Source organism: Parus major, chromosome 28 (genome assembly GCF_001522545.3).
Source record: "Parus major isolate Abel chromosome 28, Parus_major1.1, whole genome shotgun sequence".
Lineage (NCBI taxonomy): Eukaryota > Metazoa > Chordata > Aves > Passeriformes > Paridae > Parus > Parus major.
Window position 1 is genome coordinate 1,092,659 of NC_031797.1, and position 10,782 is coordinate 1,103,440.

At 54.6% G+C, this 10,782-nt stretch overlaps 1 protein-coding gene across 12 annotated transcripts in view; it reads right to left on the reverse strand.

Annotated features, from left to right (window-relative positions):
- The window catches only part of TCF3 (transcription factor 3), an 83,059-nt gene that overhangs the window by 32,965 nt on the left and 39,312 nt on the right, over nt 1–10,782 (reverse strand). For 9 of the 12 annotated variants that reach the window (XR_004500344.1, XR_004500343.1, XM_033520105.1 and 6 more), the window contains exons 4-5: nt 6,582–6,655; nt 5,430–5,526 (exon numbers count right to left, since the gene is read on the reverse strand). Coding sequence is in view for 10 of the 12 variants with exons in the window: in XM_033520105.1 (XP_033375996.1) it covers nt 5,430–5,526; nt 6,582–6,655 (171 nt within the window). In the remaining 2 variants the exon portion in view is untranslated. The remainder of the gene's footprint in view (nt 1–5,429; nt 5,527–6,581; nt 6,656–10,782) is intronic. The other 3 variants (XM_015651874.2, XM_015651873.2, XM_015651867.2) reach the window with 1 other exon arrangement.

The following is a 10,782-nucleotide window of genomic DNA, read 5'->3' on the forward strand; positions in this document are numbered from 1 at the left end:
CCAGCTCTGGCTATTTCAGGATTTTATGAACCCAGTGCCAGCCCTGCACTGCTCCAAACCCAGATCCTTCTCTGGATTCTCTCATTCCTCACTCAGCATCTGCTGCACCCTTGGGTCTGTGAGTGCCCCATGCGATGGGGAACACTGGGACACAGAGTACAGCCCTGGACAGCCCCAGCTCCTGCACCATCCATCCCTCCATAACAAGGGAAAAAAGCAGTAAAAATGTCAGCAGAAGAAATTTTACATTTAACTGTCTATGAAAGCAAGGCAGAAGAAAGACTGGCAAATCTCTGGATTGGAATGTACCTAAGCCTGCTGAAATTCAAAAGGAGAGGCTGGACTTGCCAGCAGAAGGAGCTGTTTCTGTGGGCAGAGAGATGGCACAGGTGGCAAATCCAGAGCCACTCTGTCACTCCTTGGCAGCCACAGCCCAGGGCACCAACCAGGAAAGGTGGCAAAGCCTCAGGAAGGAGGCAAGGACCAGGATGGAACCTCCCCAAACTCCATCCTGCTCCCAAGAGAATTACTGAAATCCTGCAGATGGGTGTACAGGGATGTTGTGGGAGGAGGAGAAGGTAGTGGGAACAAATCCCTTGAAGAGGAAAGGGGTTTCCTTTGAAAAGAAGGTGAAGCACAGTGGAGGCACCTCGAGTCACTACACCCCAACACTGGCTGAATGCATTCAGCATTTTCAGATCTTTCTGGCACCCCCCTCCTGCTTTTCCCCCTGCCAGCTCCTTCTCCTGCCCCTCATCTGCCTGTGCTGCCTCCAGCCCTGCCTAAGGAGTCTTTCCCAGCCTCTCTCCTCTCCCAGCATGTTCCCTCTTGCAGGATCTGGCTGTGTGGGGCTCTGGGAAGCCTCCCCCAGCCCTGCCTTCACCCAGGGCTTTTCCAGAGGAACCCCCCACACTGTCTGTGTGACTCCTCCCAAAGGCACATCTCCTCCTGAGCTTGGACACGAGGTAGAAAAATAAAAACTGCTCTTCCCAGAGCTTCCCACCCACTCTGGCAGTGTCAGGGATTGGCTTTGGCACCCTGGATCACGGTAGCATTTCACCTCCAGCAGAGCAAACTGCTTTTAAATAATCTTATGTGTTGGCCATTTCTCTCACACACCACAGAATCACAGAATAGCCTGAGCTGGGATCCTCAGGGATCATCGAAGTCCAACTCCTGGCCCTGCACTTGACAGCCCAAGAAAAAATATTTAAATGCTGCCTACAAGTTTTTCCAGCAGCCACTGGCAGAACCAGTGCCCCTACATCACACCAGCCCCAGCACAGCCACCACCCACCGTGCACCTCCCCCAGCCCCACACTCCTAATTCCATTAGAATTCCATTAGAATTCCGGCCTGGGGGAAAAGGAGAGGCAAAACACAGCCAGGGATTAAAAACAGGGAGGAAAGAAAGAAGTTTAAAAACCAGGAGCAGCAACAACCCCCTGATTAAACCCATTGTCCAGGAAGACCCCCATCTACAGGCACTGACAATACCCACCCGATTAGGAACACTGCTCTGAAAGGCAGCTAATTACTAGAAATAATTACTAGAAAGAAATCTGTTATGGCTTATCAGTTTCCTCACTGTTTAACCACCACTCCCTGCCTGTCCCTGCTGAAGATGAATGGTAAATTGTGAAATTGGTGACTTCAAACAGACAGTAAAGCCCTTCTCACCCTCCTCACCCTCTGGGACAAGCCAGGTTGTCACTGTGCTGTGTCCTGGCACCACCCTGGGACAGCTCAGAACTCCCCAGGAGGTTCCCTGTCCTCCAGGAGCAGCACTAAAGGCTCAAACCTGGAAAACTTGGAGGGAGCAATGGAGAGCTCAGACATTGGTTCTGCACCTGCTCACCTGGTTCAAAGTCCCCCACCTGGCATCAGTGCTTCTCATTCAGAGCCCTGATGGTGTTTCCATCAGGGATTTAGAATCATGGAATCCTGAAATAGCCAGAGCTGGAGGGACCCTCAGGGATGATCAGTGCAGCCCCTGACCCAGCCCAGACCCCCCAACATCCCCACCCTGAGCATCCCTGAGAGCGCTGTCCAAACGCTCCTGGAGCTCTGGCAGCCTTGGGGCCGGGCCCATTCCCTGGGGAGCCTGGGCAGTGCCAGCAGCCTCGGGGGGAAGAACCTTGCCCTGAGATCCATCCCAAGCCCTGGCACAGCTCCAGCCCTTCCTGGGCTCCTGGCCCAGAGCAGAGCTCAGCCCCTGCCCCTCCGCCTCCCCTCGGGAGGAGCTGCAGCCCCCGAGGAGCCTCCCCTCAGTCTCCTCTGCTCCAGCTGAACGAGCCAAGTGCCCTCAGCTGCTCCTCAGAGCCTTCCCCAGCTCCGTGTCCCTCCTTTGAATGCTTTCTAATTTATTTTCTTATTCTTTTGACAAATTTAGGTTACTCCATCCAGTGCAACACAGCCCAGAGCTCCCTGCCCAGTCCATCCTGTAGAGAGCTCTGATTTTCCCCATCACCTGTGGAACTGAAGCTGTGGCAGAGGGCAGTGACTGAAGATTCCCCTCACAGGGCCTTTAATGAGAGCAGGAGGGGCATCACCCACAGAGCTGTGGGACCCTGGATGGGGGAGCATCTCCCACGGGTGCTGTGTCTGTGCAGCCTCTCTCGGCTCTGTGCAGAAGGTGCCTCCCAAAGCCAAGCTCCCGCTGTGCCCCATGTTCATCCAACGAACATCCATGAGCTCAAACTCAACGGCTGAATAGAAATCAGTGCTTTTCCTTTCAAACTGCTTTTGGATCAGGTGTGCACCCTGTGATCCACACAATCACCACCCAGAGACTGGGCTGGACTGGGTGAGGAGCAGTGACCGTCCTGCGCCTGCCACCGCCTGCTGCTCCTGCTCTGGGGCCACTGCAGGGAACAACAGGGATTAAATCAAAGCTTTGCACTCCCCAGCTGGACCCCAGGGGCTCAGCAGCCCCTTCCTCACTGCCCCTGGGAGGGGACTTGGGCTGGGGAGGGGGACCCTGGGAAGGGAAGGAGGGCTTGGGTTGGGGTGACACCTAAAGCCCAACTGGGACAGGGATGTAGCCTGTGTGCAATTCAGGGATGTGCTGCAGTGTCCTGCTCCTCTCAAACTCACACCATGTGGAAAACTGAGGCAAAAAATCACCATTTGCTCCATTGCTCCAACAAATGCTGCCTGCTGTAGTGTCCCTTTGCTGTGGAAAGGTGCTCCCTGTCCCTAAAGCCCATCCTCAGAGGATAGGGGGCTGCAGCCTGGCCTGGGACATGCATGGACTCCAGGAACACAAAATCCAAAGGATGGAGGTCCCAGGAGGAGTCATCACCACCTTGACTGCTCAGATCTCCAGCTTTGGGGGTCCCTTTCAGCTCAGCCTCCCTCTCTACTGGCCCAACCCACTATTGCTAACACAGAGCATCCATGCTGCTCCCAAAATGCTTCTTCCCACAGTTCCTGATCCTCTTTGAAGGAATAGAGGTCGAGTGAGAGATAAAAATTCTGCTCTTGGAGAAGGGTTTAGATGTTTCACACACCTTTCATCCATCAACAACCACAACATGTTCATCCCCTCCACCTCCTCAGGTTTTAAAATTCCCTGATTCCACTCAACCATCCCATTAACATGAACTTCCCACCCTGAGGGGCATCTTGCTGCCACCAGGGCCTGGCAGACAAGGGGACACATTTCCAAAACTCCTGGCTGGACAGGGCTTGATGCAGCCTGAGACAGTGGAAGGTGTCCTTGTCATGGCACGGGGTGGCACTGGATGGGCTTTGAGGTCCTGTCCCACCCAAAGCACTCCACGACTCTTTGATTCTACAATGAAAACTGATTTATGAATTTTGGAACCTGTTCCCAGAATCGATGCTTTCTACTTTAACCACATTCAATTTTAGGAACAAAAGGGACTTGGAAATATGAGGAACCCTTTCCTGCCTGCCTGTTCCCTGTATCAGTGGTGACCCCCCTGGGGAGATGCAGCCCCTTGAGCCTGGGGCCAGAGTGTGGCCACAGTCCTGCTGGCCCCAGGGCCAGAGCTCACCCTCAGCTCCAGACTGGGAATGGCCCCACGTGCCGGGGACCGGTCGGGCTCGCAGGGAGAGCTGCAGTGGCTGCCAAGGACCCGGAGCCCTGGCTTTGAGAGGGAGCCAAAGGCGTCTTCCCCGCACACATCAAAGGGGAAACCTCTGTGTTCCTCCCCAGGCAGCTCCTTCTCAACTGGGAACTCTCAAGGCTGCCTTGGCCCCGGGTGTGGGATGGGCTGGGATGGGTCCCCCCACGCACATCCCCCTCAAGCCGCGCTGAGCTGCAGCAAGGCTCCCCTGTCCTACTCAAAAACTTCTCTGTGCTCCACTTACATCCTCCTGGGGAGGGAGGGAAAGGAGGAACTGCCCAGAACGGCTCCTCCCCCTGCACAGGATCCCCAGGGGACACCCAAACCTTGTCCCCCAACAGCACAAGGGGTGAAAGGGGGGAGCAGAGCTCATAGGGAGCCCCAAGCCCTGACCCAGGCCAGGAGGGGCCAATGCGTGGCTGCTCCTGTTCCAGCATGACCCTGTTCTGCTCTTCCCCTTTGTCACCACATCCACAGAGGGGATTTTGTTTTGGGGTGGATTTTCTGTTTCAAACATGACTCCCTTTTCTTACCCCTCCCTCCCAACCATGAGCAAGCCCTGCCCTGGCCCCGCTCCTTCCACTTGTGCTGGAGTGTTTTAACCACCCCTGTGTGTATAAAGATGGGGAGGACTAACCCCAGTTCCTGACCTAATGCCATTAGAGCTCTCTAAGCCCTCCAGAAGGGATATTTCTGCTCTTAATCTCTCCTCCCACCCCCGAGCTGGGAGAGGTGACTGAGTGAATGGTCACACAGGATCACCGTCCCCAGCACTCGCCAGTCCCTGTGAGCTCCTCAAACTGCCTGCCTGGAGCTGGGGATGGAGTGGCCAGACAAGGCTGCTGGAGCCTGGCAGGATATGGGAAGAGGCCCCTCCAACCCCCACTGCAGCAAAGGGGGCATCCCCAGCTCTCTGGGAAGTGACAAAGCCACCGGTCCCTTGCAAATCACACTCACGCAGTGGGTCTGGTTGGAAGCGACCATGGTGGGATCATCTGATCCCAACTCCCCAATCGAGAAGGGTCATCCCAAATCCTTAATAAATCCTTAACAATGTGCATCTCTCCCATTCCTAATTTCCAGCTCCCAGGAGCACACTCAGCCCACCCTGGAGGGCATCGACCCCTGCTACTGCCTTGGAGTGCTACCATAAAGCAGGGAAAAATAACCACACACATAAAACAGCTGGCACTGATGGCACCCTCTGGGTCCCACCTCCCTGGACCACAGCCTGGAGAAGACCTGGAGCAGGTCCCAACGCTCCCCCCACCACGGGCCAGCCAGTGCCACGTGTCCCCTGCCCTGGGGACGTGGCAGGCAGCTGCAGGCACTCACCCACGAGTCCAGCTCCCAGGAATGGAGATGAGGAGATGCTGTTGTGGGATGGCAGCTCCCGGTGCTCACCGTAGTGGGGGCCTTCGCCATAGCTCTGCTGGGACAACAGGGGACAGTCACACCTGATGTGGGGATGCTGAGCCCAACCCTGAAACACTGCCAGGGCCCAGCCTCCCCCAGCAAGGGGCAAAGCCAAAGGCTCTTTATGAAAAGGGCATGGAAAGGGTTTTATCGTCATGCCAAGGGAGAGCTGTGCAGTGCAGAGGCCGTGGTGCTGGGAGGGGACATGGCACCTGGGGATGTGGGGACAGGGGACATGGAACCATGCTTTGCCCTGTGCTGGCAGCTCTTGGGCAATTTGGCACCCACCAAGTAAAGGCCAGACAGCCCCTCCCTGAACCAGGAGGGTGAAGGGGCAAGGAAAAGGCTGGATAAATATAAATGTATATTTTTAGATATATTTATATAAAAATATAAATTCTAAACATACAAAGGAGAGTTGACACCACAGTCCCAGCTCTGTCACTGACAGGAGGGAAGGAAAAGGTGCCATTGCAAAAACGAATCACACCAACCCATTACAACAAAAATGACATCATTTCCATGAAGTTTGTGGCATTTCTCTCTTCCCATACTCAGGCCCCTGTCATGAGGTGTTGTAGCCTCAAGTCCTTCCCTGAAAAACCCTTCCCAAGTTCTCCATCCCCACCAAAGGTGCCATGTCCAGACAATGTGGTGGATTCCAGGGATTCCCTCCTCAGGTTCCCAAAGTCTTGTGGGGTGGGTGCTCAGAAAGCTTTGCCATCAGATGAGATCCCCTGACCCACCCATCTGTGTCTCCTGCAGGTAGTCTCCCCTGGGCCCCCTCTCCCCAGGCCAACACTGAGTGCAGGGAGGGAGATGCCTGAGCAGCCACAGGAGCCCATCTTAGAGCAGGTCTGGGAGAGGGTTTTGGAGGAGAAACCTCAAGGGGACCTCAAGGCAGCAAAGCCTGGGGAGATGGGGATGAGGGAAACCCTAGAGAAGTTGACAGAACCCATGTCCAAAATGGGGCAAGAAAAGCTGTTCCAGGGTTGGACCGAACACTCTGAAAGGCCTGGGAAAGACCCAGTTTGTTTTGGTTGGAGCTTGGTGTTTGTGCTTTGTCCTTACCCTTCCTTGGTCAAACGTGGAGCTGTTTTGATCTGCCGTTCCCCAGGAACCTGATCCCGGTCTTTCATCCAAGCCTACCGAAAAACAGGAAGAACAAAGGTTACTCTTTGCTTTATCAGCAAAGCCTCAAAGGTGTTCTCGTAAAATTAACTCTTCCTTCTACAAACAAAACAATATTTTCATTAATAAACCACTTCCACTTGGCGTGACCGAGCCTCCCCTCTGCCTCCTCACCTTCCCACTCCCGCTGGGAGTTACTCCACAAACTTCAAAGCAAATCCCACCACAGCCTGGAAATGGTTCAAAACATGGGACAGTGGGAAGAGGAGAAACAAGTATTTTAACTCCTTTATTCCAGAGAGCACCCACAAACCTCTTTCCCCAGAGAGTGATGGTGAAAGGAACTAACCATAAATCAAAACCACATTGCGTCCATTTGGATGTTCCAGCAGGACTTGAATTTTGCCCATGGTGCTGCAAGATCATGGGCCAAACTCTGCTCAACCTGAGCAGAGTGAAAGAGTGCCCAGAGGCAAAATCCTCAGGTGGGAATTGCCGGGGGGTCCATCGTTACAGAGTCACCTGTCCAGGGGTGATCTTCCAGCACCTCAAGGTTCCCCTGAGGAAGTGGGGCCATCAGAGCACACCCCCAGCCTTCTCAGCTTCAGCCCTCCCAAAAATATCCTTGGCAAAAAGCTATCCAAACCAGACCAGCAGAGGAGCAGGCAGAAGGTTTTGCAATGTTTCTGCACAGGCTGCGGTGGGAATCGGTTCCTTTCATCCCCTGCCAAGTCCATGCAGGCAGCACCTCCTGGGCTGCACAAGGCACCCAGGGGAGTCAGAGAATCATGGAATGCTTTGGGCTGGAAGGGACCTTACTCAGCTCATCCCACCCCTGCCATGGCAGGGACACCTTCCACCATCCCAGGCTGCTCCAAGCCCCGTCCAGCCTGGCCTTGGGCACTGCCAGGGATCCAGGGGCAGCCCCAGCTGCTCTGGGCACCCTGTGCCAGGGCCTGCCCACCCTCCCAGCCAACAATTCCTTCCCAATATCCCATCCAGCCCTGCCCTCTGGCACTGGGAGCCATTCCCTGTGTCCTGTCCCTCCAGGCCTTGTCCCCAGTCCCTCTCCAGCTCTCCTGGAGCCCCTTTAGTGAGCTGGGAATGTCCACCATGACACAAAAACCTTGGGATGTTGCATCAGCCCAGCTCCCACATTTCCAGCTGACAGCACAATCACACAGAAGGAACCTTCCCTGGAACACAGCCTCAACCTGACCCAGCTGCAGAATCTCTGACTGTGCTGCTCCATCTCCTGCTCCAGTGGGTGACCAGGGGCTGATGGGCAGCAGTTGGTGTCCAAAGGGGGAAAATCCAGGGATTTGGGAGAGGCTGGCCAGGGTGGGGGGCATCCATCATCTTTTGGAGGTGCTGCACAAACGCTGTGAACTCTGCTGGGTTGGACAGGGAGAAATCCCAGATCTGCAGAAGGCTGAGAGTGAGGGTGGCACCAGCCATGGACACTTCCCAGGCCACGGACACCCCCTGCTCCCCACCAGGGGTCACGGCCACACCGGCCATGGAGTGACACCAGACTCTGCCAGCAGCATCCCTGTGGCCCTCTGGGGACCCATCCTGTGCTGGTTCTTCCAATGGGGATGGCACCTGCAGGTGCCCCAGGATGCCCTTTGGGGAGCAAGGAGCTGAGCAGCAGCAAGGCCATGGGGGCAGGGGGTCAGGGCTCACTCCCATTTCGCCTGGCAAAGCTGATTATTATGGCAAACATGCCTCGGATTTGTCTCCTCCGCTCCCCTCACTGTTCATTTAACCAGAAACTTCTTTCAAATTACATCCTTCTATTTCTGTGCCTTTGTGTTAATCATTTCCCCAGAGAATTGGTGTTTAATTGCTGTCTAATTTGCATAATTATGCATATTAATCTCCACACCTAATGAATATTCATAATTCTCATTTAGATTTTGTTTTCTAATCAAAAATTTCCAATGTGATTACTGTGCAGAGCAGGGATAAGCCTCTAATAATACCTTGGATACTAGGGAGAATTACTGCCAATTCTCCCACCTCCTACTTCCTAGAATAAACTTTTGCTTTGCTAATGTGTTTTTCCAAAGCAATTCATCTGCAATCCCTGCAAACCCTGGCAAGGCAGGAGGCAGAAATGCTCCTTTGAGTCATTTTGCTGTCATGGGTGGTTTTAAAGCTCCCCAGGGGTCGGGGAGAAGACATGAGCAGGATCAGCAGCCTTGGACATCCTTGGAAAACTGCTCCCTTTGGGCTGGAAGCTGCAATACCACAGTCCCCATGAGGAACCCCAGGAGCCTGAGAGGCAGAGGGGAAGCCAAGGCATGGGGGTCCAGACCCTCACACCCAGCCCTGCCCCATGCAGGACAGGCTTTGGGGTCCTGGGCCACCCTGACCTCTCACAGAGCCCTTGGTCCTGCCACCACCCCAACAGCAGAGCAGCATTCTCAGGCCAGAATATGCCTGGAGAGGATGCTCAGTGGGCTCTGGAAGGAGATAGGCTGCCTGGAAATCCAGGGAAATTTTCCTCAGGTTGTTGAGTCTTTCTCCTTTGAATGTCTCTTCAGATATTCAAGAACCTTCAGATATTCTCTTGAATTATGCCAAAAACAATCTGGACAGAATCCTGTGCCCTTGCTCTGGGATGCCCCTGCTTGAGCAGGGAGATGGGACCAGATGAGCCACCATGATCCTTCCAACCTCACCCATTCTGGGATTCTGTGCCAAAATTTCTGAAAAATAAAAGTGAATCCTTGTCTGGTCTCCCCAAGGAAGGGGGGAGAGGGGACAGTGAGTGGCACAGGGGGCAAAGGCTGAAGATGAGGGTCACACATCCCCTAGACAAGGACAAACCCCTGGCACAAGCTGCTGCACCCCGCGGTGCCACCACCATGGCAGAGACCCTGAAGAGGGCTCAAACCCCTGAATGCTCCAACAGTGACTGCAGAGGATGAGCCACTCATCTGGAGCATGGCCAGGTCCCCAGCCCCTCTTTGGACACTTTGTGACCTAAATGGAGTCACAGCAAACCAACCCTTTTTTTTTTCAGGAAGAAATTCCTCCCTGGGAGGGTGGGCAGGCCCTGGCACAGGGTGCCCAGAGCAGCTGGGGCTGCCCCTGGATCCCTGGCAGTGCCCAAGGCCAGGCTGGACGGGGGGAGCTCCTGGGACAGTGGGAGGTGTTCCTGCCATGGCAGGGCTGGATGGGCTTTGAGGTCCCTCCCAACCCAACCCAAATCTGGGATTCTGGGATTCTATAACCCCCAGGGAAAGCCAAAGGTCTCCTGTACCCTCCAGGTAGTTCCTGTGGCTGCCAAGGTGAAGTGAGGATCCAAAGCAGCAAAGAGCATCCCAAGGTTCTGGAAGCACCTCTGAAGGTGCCCATGCCAGCTCTGTCTGATGTCTCCTGAGAAATAAAGTCTTGCACCTTCCCCAAGCTGCAGCCACTGGCTAGAAAGGTGCCAGCAAAAAATCTCCCTATTTTCAGCGCCTGCACCTGCAAGTGTTTTAGGAATTCAGGGATTTCTGGGATGAAGCCAGGAAAAAGCAGACTGCCCTCTTTCAACGTCTGGCATCTGTCCTACATTCCCTGCCAGCCCTCTCTTCCCTCCCTTCGTACTCCTAAGGATCCACAATTTGGCAGCAAATGCCCTTGGCCAGCCCTGCAAAATCCCAGTGTTTGGCCATGGGCAGGTGTGTGTGGAAAAGCTCCCATCAGCAGGATCTGCTCCACTCCCAGCACAAAGCCCTCGGACACGGTGTCACCCCAAACACGGTGACACATCCTGGCCCTGTGAGCACGGAGCAGCCAGGCTGGATCTGAGTGCAGGGAGAGGAAGGGGAAGGGGAGAAGGAAGCTGGGGTTGGAAGGACATGGCTCAGCAGCTCCAGGGCTAAACCAAGGGCACCCCAGCAGCTGTAGAGGTGACCCAGGTGCCCAGGGAAGAATCAGAGGCACCTTGGGGCACATGGAAATGTGTTTCCTGCCTCTGGGCATCACCCAGGAGCTGCCACAGGTGAGATGGAGATGCCATGAGAATCTTCTGGACCCCAACTGCCCCATACTTGTGGACAAATCTGCTGCCTTAAAACACCCCCAGTGCTGGCAAAAAAAAATGGTAAATCCAAGTCATTGAAGAGAGATCATGTCCAAAGGGCCA